The following is a 20,029-nucleotide window of genomic DNA, read 5'->3' as shown; positions in this document are numbered from 1 at the left end:
CTGCATCTCCTAGTGTTATATATGGTGGGTTGCTTGTGTCATGATTTTAACCCATGAGCAACCTACATGGTTTGATAAGTGTGTAGAAAGCTACACAAGGTTACTGTAACACCCCGGTGTATAATTTATGCTTATCTTGGTAATCCTAGGTCTAATCTTGCTCTTAGCGATCACTAAACAAGAAGCCTAGACATTTTCTTTAGTAGGGTTCTACCCTACTTTTCTTCCAAATCTAGGGCTCAAATAAATTTTTGCCCAACATCAAAGTTGTAGAACAAATCTTTCTCAACAACTTCTATTTTGGCCAAATTTCATGTTCTATTTGGAAAAATTGAGTTTGGGCCATTCAAACTTTGAATCAGAAATTTTAGGGGTGTTGGACATGGGACCGATTACACCGGTGCTGAGCTCCGGTTACACCGGTGCTCATGGCGCTGGCGGCGCACAGTGCCGGCGACGCCACGCGTCGCCGCGCTGGGGAAGCGTCTCACCATTTAAGCGGCGCCGCCATGTCACGAGCGAAAACCCGTTTCGCTTCTCTTTCTTCTCCCTTCTCGCGCTCGCGCGAAGCCAGCAGGTGAAGCAGAGCCGCCGCTCACCGCCGCTTGCCACCGCTCATCGCGTCGGCCGTCTCGCTGCCGTTCTTCAAGCCCGCGTCCTCCCCGAGCCACTCCACCTCACCCCGCACCTCCACTATCCCATCCCGAGCTCAATTTCGCCCTCCCTTGGCCAGAATCGCGCCCGTAGCCGCCGACCACCCAAACCCTAGACCGAGCCTCCGCCCCTCATCGCCGACGACTCGTTTTCATCCCTCCTCGAACCGATTAAAGGTAGCAGTGAGCTTCTTCGTGCCCTAATCCAAGTCCCCGACCTCTTTTTCCTCAGGTTCATGCGCCACCCTCGCCGGGAACGCCTCTCGCCGCCGTGCGTCGCCGCTTGCCGCCTGAAACAGACCGGGTTCCCGAGAGGAGAACCCGACTCTCTGTATCATCGTGATAGTCCCTGGATTAGTAGCTATCACATACAGAACTCATTTCAACTGAATATCACAGACATAACTCACGTTTACAACATCACATGGGTTTATTTATTACATAATCCAAAGTCTTGTAATACGAATCTCAGAGTACAAGCCCCTTGGGCTAAAAGAAAACAAATAGTAAGCGGAAACGATATCTAGTCTTCTGGGCAAACTTTATATTCATGAATCCTCTCCACAGGCAGCTCGGAGTGTAGCTCGGGCCATCCTTCACATCTTCTTCTTTTGTCGTCCTGTCGACGACTCCTTTACTCGGATCCTGCATCTATCAGGCTATCCCCAAGGATGGGATAGGTTTACGTCACCATCCATACGCAAGCTTTATGTGGATGTAGACAGTATAAAAGATAATGCCAAGGATAGGCTATGTTTTCCTAATGCAAGCAAAATATATAAGTCATCCAAAGCACCTTTCAACACGGGCAGCTCCGCCATCCCGGACTGCCGGTCTCCTATCTTCCACTACAACTGTCTCAACCCTGAGTCGGTGCGGGAACTCCCTCTCCCCGCACCTCAGCTACTATCCGAGCAGGAAAAGTGGACTAGAGGGAGGTAGAAAAGTATATGTGGTTCTATCTACAGTTGTGGGGCCAGATCCAGAGTTGTACATGACCGAGTACGCGGCTATATGTATAGTTTTCACCCTGCAGGGGTTGTACACCTGTACCCACTCACCCCGTCACCAGCCGACCCGTCGACCGACTGACTCCGAGGGACCAGTCAACGAAACTAACGGCTACGGCACCATTCTACTCCCGGTCTGGGGCGCATCCTCCCACAGTAGGTCGCCCGGGGCTGTGAAGCTATCTAGAATGGAATCTCCATGGATCCTGCGATCGGGGGCTAAAGGGTCCTGCCCACTCCCCCTGACACTGAAACACTATCCTCCTGTAGTAATGGTGTCGCCCATAGCTAGCTCGGGCTGGGTCCCCCCTCATAAAGGATCTCTGACGTCTTCTAGTCGTCCGGTACGTCCTTCTAGGTCCTTTGGGTGTTGAGGTAGTCCTTCTGGATCTTCTGGTCGTTCGGGACGTCGGTCAACTCCTCCACATCAGGACCTAATCGTAATTACGTATTAATACAAGGACCAAAGTGCAAGAATGCACAAAACTACTCAAATAAGATCCAACTCACAACAAAACCTATTTTAACGTGTAGATCATGATTTTAGAAGAATTATGAAACTAGTTTCATAATTTTCGAAGCTCCGGTTGAATTTCTGTGAATTTTCTAAGATTAAAGCGTTTTTTTAGAATTAATAAATGATTATCGAAAAGGAAAAACACAGAGGTGACACGTGGCAGCACCAAAGCGTGCCACGTGGCATGATGACCACGTCACCAGGGGGTCAGCTCTGCTGACGCCAGCAGTGGGCCCTGCTGACGTCAGTGTTGACCAAGTCAATGTTGACCGTTGACCGGTCAACCGGGTTAGTGGGGTCCACGGGTCAGTCGGTCTCGCTGGTGAGTCTCACATTTAGAGGCTTACATATGGGGCCCGCGTGTAAGGGTTAAACTAGAAAAGAAAAAGGGAAAGGTTTACGTCGTTGTCGAGCCGAAAGTGTGCAAGCGGCCCAACAAGGCTCGGCTTGGGTTATTGGGTTGGCTCAAGCAGCGGCTTGAAGGCTGGCTTAGGTTTGGCTCAATCTGCAGCTCCATTTAACAGGCCGGCTCAGACTGGTAGCTTGGGCGATGAGGGGCCGGCTCGACTTCAGCTCATTTGGGCCGGAAGCGGCCCAGCAGGTGGCGCTCATCCCTCACTCTCTCGTTCTCTCTCTCTCACTGGCTCTTGGAGCCAGGGCGTCGGTGCGCCGCTGCCACTGGCAGGCGGGGCCCGTGCGTCGGCGGCACGACGGGATCGTGTGTGGCAGCGCACGAATCCGGTGTGGCTGTGGCTTGTGCGGGCGTGCGCGCGGGATGAGACCGAGGCGGCGGCGGCGGAGCAGTGGGGCTCACCGGCGGCGGTTCGGCTCACGTCTCTAGCAAGCGCGGTTCTAGGGCTCAACGACGGCTCAAGGGGCTCTCGCGCGCGGGTACCGGGGTTCCCTGGTCTGCAACGGCGGCGGGATAGAGCGGCGAGACACAGTGTGGCGGCGACGAGGGTGCGACGGAGGCTCGGCGGCGGCGATCTGTCTCGACAGGGCTCGTCCTCCTCGGGCGTCGTCACCTCCTCCTTCCTTGGCCCCTGGTCTTCTCGTGGCGGCGACCGGCGACGGCTCCTCGGCGGCGCGTTCGGGCTTCTGGGCGGAGCTCAAAGAGGCGGCGACGATGGCAAGGCAAAAACCATCTCCGACGTGTGCTCGCGCACAGGCTGAGCAGGGGCAAAACGGTTTGGATGCGCACGTGGGGCCTGGAACTCCAGGTCCGCGGCGGCGCGGCGGTTTCCTGGCGAGGTGAAACGGAGCAGTGCATGGCCAAAGGCATGGCCACGGCAAGGTTAGGGCAGAGCTTTACAGCTCGCTAGGTCGCGGAACGTGCGTGCGAGTGGCCCTCGGCGTGGCAAGGACAAAAGCAAGGCTTTTTGCGTTGGTGTGTGGTCGCACGAGTGCGCGGGGCACTGGCTAGCTAGGCCCGCAGCGGCGACGGTATGACAGTGAGGCAGGGCAGTGGCAACAGCGGTCGCTAGGCGTGGAACGCGATGCGCTCGTGCGCGGGCACACAGCTAACTGAGGCCACGGCACGGCCACGATGCGTGCGGCGCGGCGAGGGCTCAGGTGTGCGCGGCGCGTTTGCACGGGCGTGTACGACGTGTGCAAGGCACGGCCTTGCCACAGGCTTAGCCTTTGCGCTCGGCCGGCCGGAGTTTGGGTGGCGTGGCTGAGGTCTGCGTAGGGTGCGCATGCGATTGCTCGGCACCGGAGCGGACGAACGGCGTCGGCAGGAGCGGTGGGTGTCACGGCGGCGGCGTCCAACAGTCTCCTGCAGAAAGACGCGAGGACAGGGATCCTAGGGGTGTGCTAGAGAAGGTTCATCAGCGGTGGCGTCGCTCACGCCGGACAACAAGGCAAGGTGGAGGGCGACGGGACAGCGGCCTACCGGCTCAGGCTGGGGGCGACGAGGGCGGCGCCGTGACGAGGCGTGGCCGTGGAGAGGTGGAGCAGTGCAGGCAGCGCAACGACGTCGATGTCGTCGATCGGGGCGCCGGCGTGGTGAAGTCCTCAGGCGGCAGCGTCCTCCTCCTTGGCGGCTTCCTCTCCCCGGTGCTGCAGCGGCGTTGCGCTGCTGGAGGCGCTCCTCCGGCGGCGCTCCCACTCCCCCTCCACCTTCTTCTCCCCTTCTCCTCTCTTGGCTCCCCTTCTCTGCGTGCTCTGCTTTTGGCGGCGGCAAGGGAAAAGGAGACCCCGGCTCTAGGGTTCCCAGCGGCAGCTAGGGGCTTTATAGGTGCGGCTGCTAGGGCATGGAGCGAGCTGGGGCTAGAGGATGGCGGGGATCCTCGGCGCGGACGCCCGGGTCGCGTGGCTCGCATCTGGCCGCGGCGCGGAGGATTCGGCTTGGCGCTGGGCGAGCGGGCGGTCAAGGGAGTAGGGGAAAAGCAAAAAGAGGCGATTCAGGCGGGCAGGTGCTAGCTGGGTGGTGCCTCCACCGATTTGGCATGGAGCGGGGGACGCGCGCGCGGCGCTGCCGCGCTGGCGGCGTCGGGGCAAAGGCGAGACGGAGGAGGAAGAGGAACAGAGGTGGGCGGCTGCCAGGTGGGGCCCAGGCGGCAGTGGCACAAGGGAAGAAGGGGTGAGGTGCGGCTGGTGCTGGGCCGGCGTTGCTGGCTTGGGCCAGAGTTGATTCCTGGGCCGCGCGTTGGATTGGCAGGCCGACGGGGAGGAAGGTTAGCAGGCCCTTTTGGCCAGCTGAGCTGAACCGGGTTTTGGGTCGATGCTAGGTCTAGGTGGATTTGGGCTGACCGAATTGGGTCGGGTTTGGACCGGGTAACGGGCTCGGGTTAGAGCTCGGGTTTGGTCAGGTTGGACTGGGTAGCGGGTTCATTCAAAATAGTCAGGGCTAGGATAGGTTAGCGGGTTAGGGTTAGAGACTTGGATTTAATTTGAATGTCATAATTCCAATTAAATCCCACTCAAGTATTAGGAGATGAAATTAAATTGAGGGGCACACCTCGATTTAATTTCCCCACAATTTCACACATTTAAATAAATCCAAATCTAAATCGAATTAAACAAGGTAGAGCCAAATAAATCCAATTAACTCCAAATATTCTCACACTAGCAATTAGTAGCCTTAATTAGGATGAAAGTTTTAATTTACTAGGAATTTTGGAAGGCAGAAATCCTACTTAAGTTGATATTTACAGCATTGCCATGAAATTTATTTGAAATTCACATTTTTCGACTTAATAACATTCCGGAAAAATCCGGGATGTTACACCGCCGCCCGCTCGTCACCCCAAGCCCTGGACCCTGCGCAACTTCTGCGCGCACAGAGGCCGCCTAACCCTGCTGGACCCTCCCCGCCCTTCCTTTGCCGCCGCCCCGAGCCTCGCCGGTGGGAACGCCATTGCCGGCCACCTTGCCGGGCGGTGCTCTGTTTTGGGCGAGCGCCGCTCGCGGGAGTGTGACCGGTTAGACCGGTGTGGTGAACCGGTTGCACCGGTCCACTGTCCCTTTGTGCATGTTGATCTTCCAAAATTCCTAGTAATTCGTAGGAAAATCCTAAAATGGCAAAACCAATTTCTTTAGCTTCCTAAATTCATGCTCTATCTGATAGAATCATGAAATGGTTAGTTTAGTCACTGTTGCTAGATGGTTTTGCTTGCACTTGTTTACTAGTAGATAAACCCTAGGACACATCCTTTTTGGCCTTAGAGCTGAGCCTGAATTGTTCGAGTGTTTTCTCCAGTCTTCTTATTGGAGACACTTTAGGCTAAAAGACATTAGTAGCTAAGAATCCATATCAGCACCGAACCATCCCTTTATACCGTAGCTAAGACTGTCGTCTATCAGTGTTATCCATGTATTTTCGTATAAGTACTGCATTGCATCTTTTTATGCATCTCATGCATAGCATCTTTCACTCGTGTAGCCGCTGACACCGAAGTCGCCTACGAGCTGGTTGCCGAGCTGATCCAGGAGCCACCAGCAGGAGAGCAGCAGATCGAGGAAGCCGTTGAGCCAGTGCCAGAAGAAATCATTAACCCCACTGACCTGCAAGGCAAGCCCCGGAGCATAACCCTTATTTTAATTACTCCATGTTATATTTAAAGTATTGTGCTTTTACGTTCAAGGAATTGATTGGAACCATAGATGCATAATCTTGGATACCCAGTGTCTTTACTAGTTCAGTTATCGCTAGCACTGCTATGCTTAAGTAAACTCGGTAGAAGACGGGTGATTTCCTGTCACCCGCAAGATATAGGTTGTTACTTCAAACAGTTATATGAGAAATAATGCTATGAGAATGGAAATGGAGACCAGGTGGAGGGAAAGTTGGACATGACCATGGAATAAAGGAAAGTTGAGCCTCCGCCTGTGTCGATTGAGGACCGTACCATTGCTGGTCGTGCTGACCAAGTTTGAACAGTACTAATCACATACCGGAAGTAGGAAGTAGTCGAAACCGGTAAGCTAATTACCTAATTGCAACGAAATCTGACTCCCTATCCGCAACTCTGGCGTGGGGTTGAGAGGCAGATGATGTAGTCGTCTACGGGTTCACAGAGTGTCCGCACATATGGAGCTCATCATCCGAGTGTTTGCGGCCACGAGTCAGACTTCGAGGTAATTATGGAAACAGTTGCTCGGTGTGACTCGACGGGGTTGCAATTGGCGTGTGAGTTAGGTCCACCTTGCAAGGTTAAATCGGATCGATTCACCGTGACTCGCAGTTATGAGAACCTTGGTCACTTCGTCACATTATAGTAAAGAAGTGGAATGAGACTGGAATGGAAAGGTTGAGTTGCATGTTACTAAAAATTAATGTGATCAATCATGTATGCTCTAGAGAACTTGGCAAACCTAGTTTATAGCGGTCAACTCAATTGGCGCTAAAATATTGAAAGTAAGGATCCAATATTAGCAGCTTTTCAGCAAAATAACTCCAGAGCCAAATAACTTTGTATGTCTAGATAATGGGCTAAGTATACCCATAGACGGGTAAGTCTTGCTGAGTATTAGAATACTCAAGCTTGTTGTTGTAATATATTTTAGCAGGATGCGTTCCGAATGACTTCGAGGAGATCTGCGCCTTGTGGATCGGTCAACCACTTCCTCCGGGTTGGTCGGTCGAGTGGGTCCCGTCTTCTCCATAAAGTTCGGGCAGGTGAGCCTCACATCAGTGGGCAACATGTGAAGCTCGTCTTTGTCTTCGACGTTGGTTATCGTATTGTATTTTGAGATAATATTTTAAACTCTAAATTACTTTCCGCTACGTTTGAACTCCGAAGTTTGAATTGTAAACCTGCTTGTAAACACTTTTTGTAAATTAATTTGGTACTCCTGTTTTAACTCAAGTTGTAAATGATTTTGAACATTTTTGTTGCGGGTAATTATCTGTGCTCGTCTTTTGACGAGAGTTCCTGTGTAATCGATCCTGGTTACAGCAGGCAGTCTGAGTGTACTGGTTGAGTGCAGTAATTCGGAATTAAGTTTAAGTGTTAATTACTGCACTTGATTGGTATTATTTGGGCTGTTCTGTGACAGTTACCCTTCATGGTACATGGACCCATGAGGTATGTATTTCATATGTGTACCATGAACACAAACTATAGGGTAAACTTCCCAATTGTGTCAAAATCAATGTGCATATATTTGTTTGTTGATTCAAACACTAAATGCATACATTTAGGGGAAGTTCATCCTATGGTTTGTGATTTTGAGACTAACATGTTTGCAAGTTTATCTTTTGTAGTCTCACGACGGAGTTAACACTCTAAGAAAATGTTATTCACGTTCATTGTGAACAAACAACTCTATAAGAGTGATTAGATAAAATATTGTGCTTTCATGCATATTGAGCCATGCTCTATTGAACTTAAATGCTCATATCTAAGTTCATAAGCTATGTGCTCATACATTTGCTTAACCTTGGTGTACCAAATGCTCTCTGTTTAAAGACTTTAATTGTTGCAAGTCACTTTCAAATTGGTACATGCAAGGTAAACAAAGATCCCAACGGAGGTATGCAAGGTTCTAAACTCTTTCAATTTATATCATTGTCAACTCCTTATTATTTTAGAGCCACCTCCGTGCATGATATGATCTAAGCTTTTTTTTTGAAACATCTAGTTGTGCACTTAATTTTCACATTATCATTTTGTGTACACACTTGTGGAAAGCTTAGCTCATGTCATGCTAGTTTTGTGATTTTGTGATCCACCTTAGTAAATTTTAAATTGGTATCTTCATCGATATCATACAAATGGATCATGAGTCATGGAACTAACTCCCGAGGCTACTAATCTTCTCTTGACCTATATGGTTTTGCAAGAACCTTTTTAGGTGATTTGATTCCAAAGGGGGAGAAATGTAGATCAAAGCAAGGTATTTTCCTAAAGAGGAGAAGTATATTCCAAAGGGGGAGAAATGCCGAGTGGATCAAGTCAACATATGAGAGAGGAGTAGCAAATAGGGGGAGGAACAAAGGGGGAATCATGGTTTTAGGGGGAGGCCAAGTCGACATTGGATGGCGGTAAGCATCCAAGCAAGTATAAGTGGTTCAATTTGTCAATTTTTATAAAGTTTATGCTTGCTTTGATTGTGTTGTCATCAATCACCAAAAAGGGGGGGATTGTAACGAACATGGCACCATTTATGCTATTTCGAGTGATTTTGGTGATCGTATGACAACGCAATCAATGGGACTAATGGTTTTGTTAAATAAATATTTCTAGATCCCAGAGATGAAATAAAAAGACCATACAAAGCAAAACACGAAGAAAGGACTCAAAGAAACGCTGAATTGAACGAGTTCTACTGTAAAACAGTAGCACCGGAAGAACCGATGCCTTAAGCATTGGTGCATCCGATGGTTGTCGGAAGATCCGACGCCCTAGCATTGGTGCAAGTCTGAGCGCCTCTGGAGATCAAGGGAAGATCAAGTCAAGAAAGAGTGTAGCACTGGTTGAACCGACGATGTCAAGTCAAGCATCGATGCAATCAATGTACTATGTTCTAAAGACGATGTCAAGCGCGCAGGGGCCACGCCTTCAGCACCGGTCGAACCGATGGGGCATCGGAGCATAGAATCGGTGCAATGACGTCAGCAGATGAGGGAGGTCCAACGGCTAGTCCAGATGATGTGTGTGACCGGTTTAACCGACACTCTATCATCGGTTAAACCGATGGTTCTGCAACGTGTTAGGAACTCCAACAGCTAGTCCAGAAGGTCGTGAGTGGCCGGTTGAACCGACGCTACCCAAAGTGAAGGCATCGGTTCAACCGGTGATTTGCTGATTTCTACTGACCGTTGGAGTAACGGCTCCAAGACTTGGTGGCCTATATATACGCCTCACCCCGGCCATTTTGAGGTTGCTGGAGACAAGAGAGACCCCATACACATTGAAGAACACCTCCAAGCCAACCCAAGTGCATATTGATCATTATCCTTATATTTTAGTACTAGCTTTGTAAGTGTAAGTGCTAGATTAGCTCTTGAGTGAGTGAACAAGAAAGGTTGTGATCCTTGTGGCTGGTTCTAGAGTGAACCAAACTTGTACATCGGTGCGACGGCCTCCTTGGAGCATTGGTGGCTCGCCGGCACGTCAACGACCCTCCGGCTTGGTGTGGAACGGCGTCGACAACTTTGTGCGGGGGACGGAGACCCCTCCTTTGTGGGCAAGCTCCCTTAGTGAAGATCAGGATGAAGGTGACCGTGATTGTGTTCACAGAAGAGACTTGATTGCCGGGAAGCGATACTCTTTGTGAGTGCTTCAACAACGTGGATGTTGGGGCGCCTTTGTGGCAATCCGAACCACGGGATAAATTCTCGCGTCAAGAGTTTGCTTCATCTCATCCCTCTCTTTAAGCTTCCGCATTTCATATTGCAACTTGTGTGCCTTTACTTTCTTAGTATAGCATCTTGATAGGATTGGCTATAGGTTGCAAAACTCTTTTTGGGATGAGGATTTCACACTAGAAGAACCGTAGTTGCACATTTAGATAGTTTGTTTTAGTTTAAGTTTTGTGCAAATTAGTTGGAGCCATATGTTAAGGTTTTAATAGTACCTAATTCACCATCTCTCCCTCTTAGGCTATAGCACCCGATCACTTTCACTCTCTCTGGCGATGAATCGCCATGTCACACTAGTGATGATTCTGTGATTAGTTAGATGACCAAGTATAGCTCTTTCTTTGCCATGTCAGCAACGATACCGAATCCTAGCCGCTTGGGTCCCTCAATGACTAGGGTCGTGTTTGGTTTCTGCTAGGAATCTAGTGTGCACATTTTTCAAGAGAAGAATTTCGCATGCATGGAGTACTAAATAAAGTATATTTGCGAAACCTCTTTAGGGATGGGTGTAACTTTTCGCGATGAATCTAATGACGGTAATTAATCGATGATTGGCTACAGGGATGCTACAGTAATTATCCTCTAATCACGCGGTCAAATGCCTCATTAAATTCTTCAGGGTTCCTAGCGCAGGGGTTCTGAAGTTGGTTTTATAAACTTGCTTTATTTGACACCGTAATTAGCGGTCAAAATATTACTATTCCTAACACAAGAACGAACCAAACAGGCCCTAGATTTCTTACGATTTGAACACCATATACATGAATGCCTATGTCGTTGCAGTCTCCAGATTAGAACCTGGACGCACACAAAGACACGAATTCTGAACATGTTGACACGGGTGCTGCATCGCGCGAAAAGTGGCCGCAGGGGCTTGTGGCTGCATCGCGTGAGTTTTATGACTGAAAGTTCATATCGTTTCTGCACTTGGGCATGCCTTTGCTTCAGACGCATTCACTGCATCGCGTACCCGCCTCCTTCCTTTCTCTAAGGTCAAGAACACGACCGGCTCTCGCGTCTCCGTCTCCGTCGCCGAGACCGACTGCTTGATCTGCTCTGTTCGATCGCTCTGCCGCAGCCAAGCAGCCCACGCTAGAATTATGGAGCAAAAGCTTGGCCGTGATAGCCGCCTCCCCGATCTGACTATTGAAGGTCCGTGACCATTTCAGGGCACCCAGCTCCGGTCCCGACGCGCCGGCGCCGCCGCAGCAACAACTCCGCAGGAGCTTGGACCAGCGGCGCGCGTGGGGAGACCGAGAAACGGCTAGGGCGTAGGAGAGCGAATCTCGACGGGGGATCGCACGACGACACGGTGCGTCGGTGCGAGTAGAGGTTGCCGGCGCTCAGCGGCAGCCAGTGCGGCCTCGTCGGCTCCGCCCCCCGCAACATTTGTAAAGCACCCCCGATTTGGATCGTAATTAATAGTCGCGATCCAAATTAGAAGTTTTTTTATAAAATTTGAATCAAGTATGTGCAAATCGCGCCCTGGTTTGGATCGCGATTATTGATCTTGATCCGACCTAGGGGTCCTTTTGTAAAATACCGGATCGCATATTTTTACAAAACCTCCTAGTTTGGATCGCGATAATTAATCGTGATTTAGAGATATTTTTTAAATTTTTGGAGCAAACATTTTTAAAAGGCCCCTGCTTCAGGAGTCTCGACGCCTGTTAACCCACTGGCGTCCGCCGCCGCCGCCGCCACCACCGCCGTCATCCTCCTCACCTTCTGTTCCAGCCGGAAGCGGATAGACCCATCCAGCCATCCTTCAATCAGACCTTGCCCTAGCACGAGATCCCCATTCCTCTGCACTGCTCCAGCGGCAATACGCGCGCGCAGGTCGCAGGCAGTACCACCGGCGCCGAGCTAGAAGCGCCGCCGGACGCTTGAGGGCACGCTGGCTTCGTGCCCTCCTGGAGCGCGGCAGCCTACGCGGACCTCGTCTCCATTCATGGGACCCTGCGCTGCAACCGCGCACCTGCCCGGTGCTACGATCGTGTCTGCTGGCTCCGCCATGGCGCCCATGAGAGGTGGAACGAACAGAGATTTCCCCGCAAAATGTTTGTTTTTCCATCTCTCCGTCCGCCAGACCTAACAATCGATGATGAGTATGATATGAGCTGTGCCAAAAGAAGCATGCATCTATAATAGAGACAATGCCGGCGGTGACATATACATACCATCTTAATTACACAAATGGTTTACGCCAAAGATGAAAAGCAGCAACAGTGAAGTGTTGAGGCCATGCATGACCACACGAAACAACCCAACGTAGCATACACCGTGATGATGTACTGCTGGCTAGCGCATCAAACGAAACCCGTAATGGTATCGAATGACATGGACCACCAATTTCATTCAATTCATGGCAGCATATCATGTACGCCCCGCGTGCGGTGCTTACTTGGGCGGGAACTTGGACTTGATGGCCTCCACGAGGCCGCCGTCGATCTGGAACGCCCTGGCCAGCACGTCGGTGGGCACTGCAGGCGAGGCACCGAAGAGGGTCTGGACGACGGCCTGCGTGCCCGGCAGCTGGCTGTTGAATGCCGACATGACCGCGGCGGGGGTGCCGCCGTTGTTCCTCTGGTAGTGGACGAGGCCGCGCGGGAAGACGAAGACCTCGCCCCTGCAGACGGTGCGGGCGTAGAGCCTGTTGGCGGTGGTGACGAACCCCACGTCGAGGGAGCCCTGGAGCACGAAGATGACCTCGGTGGCGCGCGGGTGCGTGTGCGGCGGGTTGACGCCCCACGGCGCGAAGTCGATCCGCGCCATGGACACGCCCAGGGTGTTGAGCCCCGGGAGCCTCTCCACGTTCGCCACCGTCACCGCCGACCCCGCCGCGTTGCCCGTGTCGCCGGGGATCGCGAGCAGGCCGGAGAAGAAGTCGTCGGCCGTCACGTTCTCCAGCCTCTTGCACGGGAACCCGTTCAGCCTCAGAGCTGCGTGCGGCCGGGCAGGTACACGTACGTTTAAGCATTTACATTCTTCAATTCATTTATTTTTATCGATTGATCATAGTACGCGCATGCATGGCTGGTATGTATGTACACAGCAGTTGTCGTCGTTGGACATATACGTGTACAGTATACGACGTACGTAGCTAGCCAGAAATGGTCACTTACGGCCGTTGAGGGACTTGTAGTCGGCGACGCAGATGTCCTGGAGCATGTCGGGGTCGCCGGCGAGTGAGGACGCGGCGAGCGCCAGGAGGACGGCGGCGAGGGGAAGGGCGGGGAGCTTGTTGTTTGCCATAACGCTAACGCAGGCCAATGCAAGTAGCTGTGGGTAGTTACAAGCAAAGCAAGCAAGTAGTGTAGCTGCTGCCTGCGGCTGTGTTGGTCTGATTCTGATCTGAGGGACGAAGGATGGCAGCAGCTGGTATTTATAGCCGAGGCGCGCGCATAATAAGCTAGTACTTACTACTCCCTCCAGACCGATTGGTAAGGTAATTAGCGTTTTTCAGTTTGGCCGAAATGTTGGGCGGACCAGCGCACCGGGGCATGCAGCTGCTTGCTGGCTGTCATCTATTACTAAAGAACTAATTACAAGAAGCAAGTTAAGCACTCAGCATGCATGCATGCATGCATTCATATTCGGAAGCTGAGCCAATCACCACACGCGCGAATGAGGCAGCCGCCAGCCGGTGCTGGGATTAATACTCCCTCTATTCTCTTTTAATAGCTATATTTTAAAAACTCAAATATTCATAAATGATAACTATATTTGCTATTAACATGGATTGTGATAATAAATAGCACTAGTAACAAGGAGTTCCCAGTTAAAACATTTGAGGACCAACAAAAAAGTATGTGTTGCATTTATTATATGATAAGTAAGGTTATTTTCCTTAGTCATTGTGTTAAGGTGAAATATAGCTATCAAAACAGAACGAAGGGAGTATAAATATCACACACTCTCACCCCCTCGTCTTGGTATGCGGTCCTCCACTTGTGGCGTCTAAGATCAGTCTCAATGAGAGTGTCATAGAAGTGTGATAAACATTAAATTTACTAACATGTCATAATTATTATGAAGAGAGAGGAACTCCTCCAACTTGATTACCTAGTTCACAGTCTTAGTAACTGTACCGATGACACTCCCACTGAGACTGGCCTAAGAAAAAGGTCTGGAGGGAGTACGAGCTAGCTACCGTGTGAAGTGGCGGAACGTGATGATCTAAAATTGAGGGGGGCCAAACTAAAAGGATGAGCAAGGAGCCAACGTATCGTTGGCAAACATAGCACCAAGTCGTCAACGCCACAGTGCTTGCTCATTTTAGCTAGCTTGCCGGAAGTGCTACGCAGGAAGTTGGATTGACTTTAGGTGGGTGGGTTTGCGGGTGGGTTGACTTTTGGTGCGCGTTCCGAAATTAGAAGTAATTGCATTGACGCAGACATGGCGCGTGCTAAACTGCGAAAATTGAGTACTCGTTTATTGTCGGAGCTCTCCATTATCCATCATATATAGTTGTTCCTTCCGCTACATGCTATATATATTAACTATATGCTAGCTACGCGTTATATCGTACTCGTTTATTGTCGGTTTGGAGCTCTCCATCATCCATCATATATAGTTGTTCCTTCTGCTACATGCTATATATATTAACTATATGCTAGCTACGCGTTATATCGTACTCGTTTATTGTCGGTTCGGAGCCCTCCATCATCCATCATATATAGTTGTTCCTTCCGCTACACGCTATATATATTAACTATATGCTAGCTACGCGTTATATCATACTCGTTTATTGTCGGTTCGGAGCTCTCCATCATCCATCATATATAGTTGTTCCTTCCGCTACATGCTATATATATTAACTATATGCTAGCTACGTGTTATATCGTACTCGTTTATTGTCGGTTCGGAGCTCTCCATCATCCATCATATATAGTTGTTCCTTCCGCTACACGCTATATATATTAACTATATGCTAGCTACGTGTTATATATCACATCATGCATGCATATATAGCATCACACACGTACCAAACGTTAACATTGATTATCGTATATTGGTTGTATATGGTTAGAAGTTAGATTGTACTGTACAAACACTGTAGTGTACCGTACATCTACGGTACCATTATCGCTGCATGCGTCTAATAGGCATCTAGCTAGCCCTAACCGTACCCTAGCCAGCCACCATTGCCGGCACCTATTAATCCCTGAGGTGCACTGGTCCTCCGATCCATCCACCGCATGATGCTTATTAATTCGAGTGGTTATTACCTAACTAGATGCGCGCACTGGTACTGTTTATATGTGGACAAAACATAATTGTGCTTTTTACCACTCTGCTACTACTGTTTGTAAAGAACAATTATATATGACCAGTAATTTTGTTTGTATATTTTAATACTACGAGTAGGAACATCGTCCACACATGTCCTTAGTTTAGAGCTCTCAATTGTCGTTCCAATTAAAATCAATATAATATACTCACATATGTTCTTTACATATTATTATATTAGTATATAACCTTTTACGCATCAAGCCACGCTTCTACTACATATATTTACTGAGATTGTTTTTGAGGGATTTATTTTTTCAAAACACGATATCTACATCTGCACTCATCTCTACGATCGCGCACACATCGACACCTGATCTTTAATGGCACCTCCAAGAGATGACCATGATACAATTGACAAAATTACCATAGGTGCTTCGCTACTATTTGAAGCCAAGTGAATAAATTCTACCGCAAGAAATCAAACCATATGAGGTATTTAGTTTGCCATAGGCGCGCCACCGTCAAGGCGGTGCGGATCTACTCGATCGTCCGAGACCGGCGAGTGGGTTCTCAGGAACATCGAGTGGAGCTACCGCATCGCTTACGCCGGCGAGAACGCCTACTCCAACGACAGCGAGTGGAGCTACCGCCTCGTTTACGCCGCCAAGCACGCCTACCACAACGGCTTCCTGCACCTCACCACCACCGACACCGAGAACGTGGTCGCGTCGGTGGACACCAAGGGCCAGACGTGGAGGGCCACCCGCGTGTGCCCAGAGGCCCCGGCAACACTCGGCGCCCCCGGCGTCATCGGCCAGTCGCAGCGCCGCCTGCTCTACGTGGACGCCGGCTCGGGCTACGATTGCGACCTGTCGGTCTACGCTCTCGAGGACGGCAGCGGCGGCGGCGCCAAGAGGTGGATGTTGAAGCACAGTGCCAGGTCGCTGGATCCGTCCGGGCAGAGCGTGGTTGCGATCCATCCGGATTGCAGTGTGATTTTCCTCTTTGATAGCCAACGGCGGAGCCTGTTTGCCTACGATCATGGGACTACAGTTTGTGCAGATGGAGCGCATCATTGATTGATGTACAAATAAGGTAGATAGGTATTAAAGAACATTGTAGTACTGTCGTTGAGATTGGGCTGCTTATATGTCGGCCCAGGGCTTGTAAGCAAGGTACCGTAAGTCTTATCCTTTGGGCACAAAGGCTAGAGACGCAGATTTCTTGGCGAAGTCTATTTTTGCTATACAATCAGAGCTTTGCAAATTGCATGTTAATGTGCCAAAAAAAATTGCTCAGTTGACTTTGCATTAAGCGTGGTGGCACCACCATCTGCTTCTGTTTGGCGGAGCTTCGAAATCGGCATGTCAACTTGCAGCTTGATGCTCCAGTGACGAGCTTTCATACCTCTTACAAGTAGCATTACAAATATATGTCGATCTAGAAGTGTACTTCTAGATTAAGGTATCAGTCAAAAAATTAGAGAAAAAAAGTACAAGCTCTACCGAAGACAGTACTATAGTTAATTCAGAAGTAACAGAAATTTTAAGAGCCAATTGCATATCTGCCTTTGTTTTGAGCTCTAACCGCATGTTTGCCTTTATTTTTTTTTAACTTTGCATGTTTACCCTTGGTTTTTGAAATCGAAAGCACCGTTTACCCCTGTTTTGCAACACCGTGAGCTGAACTTAAATAATAGACCAAGAATAATTTCGCAAGAAAAAAGAAGTAAAGACTATACTACCCCTTATCCAAAACACACAACTCCTCCCCTCCCATTCTCCTATGTTTCGTTCGGCGCTGAGCCCGGCGGCCGGCGCGTCCGCAGCCGTCGGCAGCAGCCGCGGCGACTCCACCGGCGGGCTCGTGAGCCAGTGGCCACGGCGTTTGCGCCAAGGCCTCGCACAACTCATGTGCCAGCGGCCACGCTGGCGGCCATGCCGAATGCGGAGCTTCTGCTTGCCCGCCTCTCAGGGATGAGCGGCGGCCCGAGGCGCGTCCTGCCAGGCTAGAGGCCACGCGGCCTCCATGGCTGACGCGCGGATGGTTGGGGTGAGCGGACGGAGTGTGCGGGGGAGCAGCGAGGCATGCGGCCATGCGGGCGGACGGCGAAGCATATTGAAGAGACCTGAGGAATAGATGGGACGGAGATTCATTGGCATGGAATTTGATTGGATGGGCATGCCAATGCATGGACCAGAAAATGAAGGGTTCGAATTGGATGAACGCCGGCCAGCCGCAAGCTGTTTCCTCTCGTCTGAGGCCGGACGCCGTCGCCACCCTAGGCCCCACGCCGCGGCTGTACTTGACCCCAGTTTGACCCGCTGCTCGGACCTTCGCCAGCCAGAGCTTGCTCGATTCGGTCGATGTCTGAAGTCACGTTCTTGGTCCTTGGCTGGAGGTTGGAGATGACAGGTAGGTCCCATTAGGCAGAGAGACCGATAGAGAGAGGAAGTAGATTGACTGACCGATAGAGAAATAAATGGACAGTAAGTCTGTAAAAAAATTCGGATCGATCCATAGGTCATTTATGTCGAGGGCATTTCTATCTTTTCAGCTTTTACTTAACACCGTTAACTCTTCTTCACGGAACAGGGGCAAGTGGAACCTTCATATTCAAAAAATAGGGGCAAATATGCAAATTTAAAAAAATAGGGGTAAACGTGCAGTTAGAGCTCAAAAAAGGGCAGTTATGCAATTGGTCCAAATTTTAAAGTTGAGTGCATAGTAAATCCAATGTAGGCAGGCCCAAATTTTAAAGTTGAGTGCATAGTAAATCCAATGTAGGCACTGAAAATTTCCATGGACGTGTGTTTTGCCTCCATCTGAGTGTTCAGCTACCAAAGCAAATGTGTCAAAGTGTTGACGCAAATCTGGTCAATACACGAACGCTAGAACGCGTGGATCGCAACGATCAATCACCAGCAAACCTCCCTGCGCAGGCCGGTCAGACCGCCTGGCGTGACCGGTCAGACCGGTCCTTCAGAGAAGATCGCAAAAACCTAAAACCTCAAGCTCGGGAGGGACCCCGTCGGAGCTTGAAGATATAGGGGACTCTGTCGGAGCTTGAAGATCTAGGATTGCCTTGAGGTCGGCAGGCCACTCAAGACGCCTTCAAATACCGTAGAGACGCAGGAAGAACTGAATTAGGGTTTGAAAAGCTAGGATTTGGAAAAAGGAGTAAAGTAGAATGTATTGATTCGATTGTGGTTAAAAAACCCTCAATCGGCCGTGGCCTTTATATTTATAGGTCGGAAAGGTCGTACCCCTTCCAAATCGGGTTATAAAAGGACTCTAAATTACAAATCTTAACCGACTCGGACTAAATAGGCCTAGACCGGTCTAACTGGCCGGCCACAGTATTTGTCAATTTTAACTACCAACATATGCCCCCTGCCTTTTTGGTGAGCTTTGCAAGCCAAAAACCAAGTACCAGAACATGCCCTAAAGATACAGAATTACAAAACAAAGCACCAGTCCTAAAAATAATGCTAAAGGCGATATCCAAATATCGGCCATCTTTGTCTTCAAGCGTCTTGCAAACGCTGGGTAGTATTTCTTCATATATCTTCCGTTCAACGTCTTTGGTAGACGTTCTCCTTGCAGCATCTCCACCATGTATGAATTCTCGAAGATAACCTTAACAATCTTGTACGGCCCTTCCCAACTTGGCGACCACTTGCCAAACTTGTTGCTCTTTGTCCCAAGAGGTATAATTATCTTCCAAACTAGCTCACCAACCTGAAAAGATTTAGCTCTTACCTTCTTGTTGTAAGCTCTAGCCACCCGAAGCTTATCCTTCTCAATTTTCTTCAAAGCTTGTAACCGCTTGTCACTCACCTCATCAATGTTATCCATCATCAAGTCATGGTAATCAACAGCAGAAAGATCCTTTTGTTTAGCCAATCTATAAGCGTCTAGATTCACTTCAGCGGGCAAAACGGCCTCTTGACCATATACAAGCTCAAAAGGAGTAACTTTAGTACCACCATGTCTAGATATACGATGAGCCCACAAAGCTTCGGATAAAACCTCATGCCACTTTCTAAGATTCTCTTTTGTTTTCTTCTTGATGAGCTCTATCAAGATCTTGTTGCTAGACTCGGCCTGACCATTGGCCTGAGCATAATATGAAGATGAATTGAGTATTTTAATCTTGTAGGATATCGGCAAATTCGCGTACCTCCTTTGAAATAAATGATGACCCTTGATCCGTTGTCAATGTTTGAGGAATACCGGATCTATGAATAATATGCTCCGTAATAAACTCAATCACCTCTCTATGTGTCATATTCTTCAAAGGAACCACTTCGCTCCACTTAGTAAAATAATCTATAGCAACTAACACGAAGCGATGCCCCTTTGAAGAAGGAGGATTAATTTGCCCAATGAAATCCAACCCCCATCTTCGGAACGGCCATAGCTTGATAATAGGATGTAACAACGCAGTAGGCACCAATTAAATATCACCAAACCACTGACATTTTTCACATCTTTGTAATATTTAAAACAATCCGTTATCATGCTTGACCAATAAAAACCGGCTCTCCTAAGCAATCACTTCATTTTAGGAGCCGATTGATGTGTACCACAAATGCCTTCATGAACTTCTCCCATAGCAACATGGGCTCATCGTCAACCAAAACATACTTAAATGCCAAATACTGAATATTCCTCTCTGCACTACGACCAGGATCCTTTAAATATGTCATGATAGGCACCCTCCAATCCTGCACCTCAGCCTCGACCTTTTGTTCAAAATTATTGGCCGAACTGCTGCTCTCACTACCCTCAGCGGTCAGAC

At 49.5% G+C, this 20,029-nt stretch overlaps 1 protein-coding gene and 1 long non-coding RNA gene across 2 annotated transcripts; both read right to left on the bottom strand.

Annotated features, from left to right (window-relative positions):
* Positions 1–1,044: 1,044 nt before the first annotated feature.
* LOC120675916 lies at positions 1,045–4,721 on the bottom strand. The gene is made up of 2 exons (XR_005675538.1): positions 4,075–4,721; positions 1,045–1,312 (listed from the first exon to the last, which is right to left on the bottom strand). It is a non-coding gene; the product is annotated as an uncharacterized LOC120675916 (long non-coding RNA).
* A 7,385-nt stretch (positions 4,722–12,106) lies between these two features.
* Positions 12,107–13,641, bottom strand: LOC120675907 (germin-like protein 1-3). Its single transcript, XM_039957118.1, has 2 exons — positions 13,116–13,641; positions 12,107–12,932 (listed from the first exon to the last, which is right to left on the bottom strand). The coding sequence occupies exons 1-2, from the start codon at positions 13,243–13,245 to the stop codon at positions 12,391–12,393; spliced, it is 672 nt and encodes a 223-aa protein (XP_039813052.1). The 5' UTR covers positions 13,246–13,641; the 3' UTR covers positions 12,107–12,390.
* Positions 13,642–20,029: the final 6,388 nt, after the last annotated feature.

Source organism: Panicum virgatum, chromosome 2K, assembly GCF_016808335.1.
Source record: "Panicum virgatum strain AP13 chromosome 2K, P.virgatum_v5, whole genome shotgun sequence".
Lineage (NCBI taxonomy): Eukaryota > Viridiplantae > Streptophyta > Magnoliopsida > Poales > Poaceae > Panicum > Panicum virgatum.
The sequence above is the reverse complement of the archived record's forward strand: the minus strand, read 5'-3'. Positions and strand labels throughout refer to the sequence as shown.

Excerpts from the sequence above, each read along its gene's own strand:
- LOC120675907 (XM_039957118.1), bottom strand. The coding sequence starts at position 13,245 with ATGGCAAACAACAAGCTCCCCGCCCTTCCCCTCGCCGCCGTCCTCCTG. Across the intron at positions 12,933-13,115 it reads CTACAAGTCCCTCAACGGCC|CTCTGAGGCTGAACGGGTTC; the intron begins GTAAGTGACCAT and ends GGCCGCACGCAG.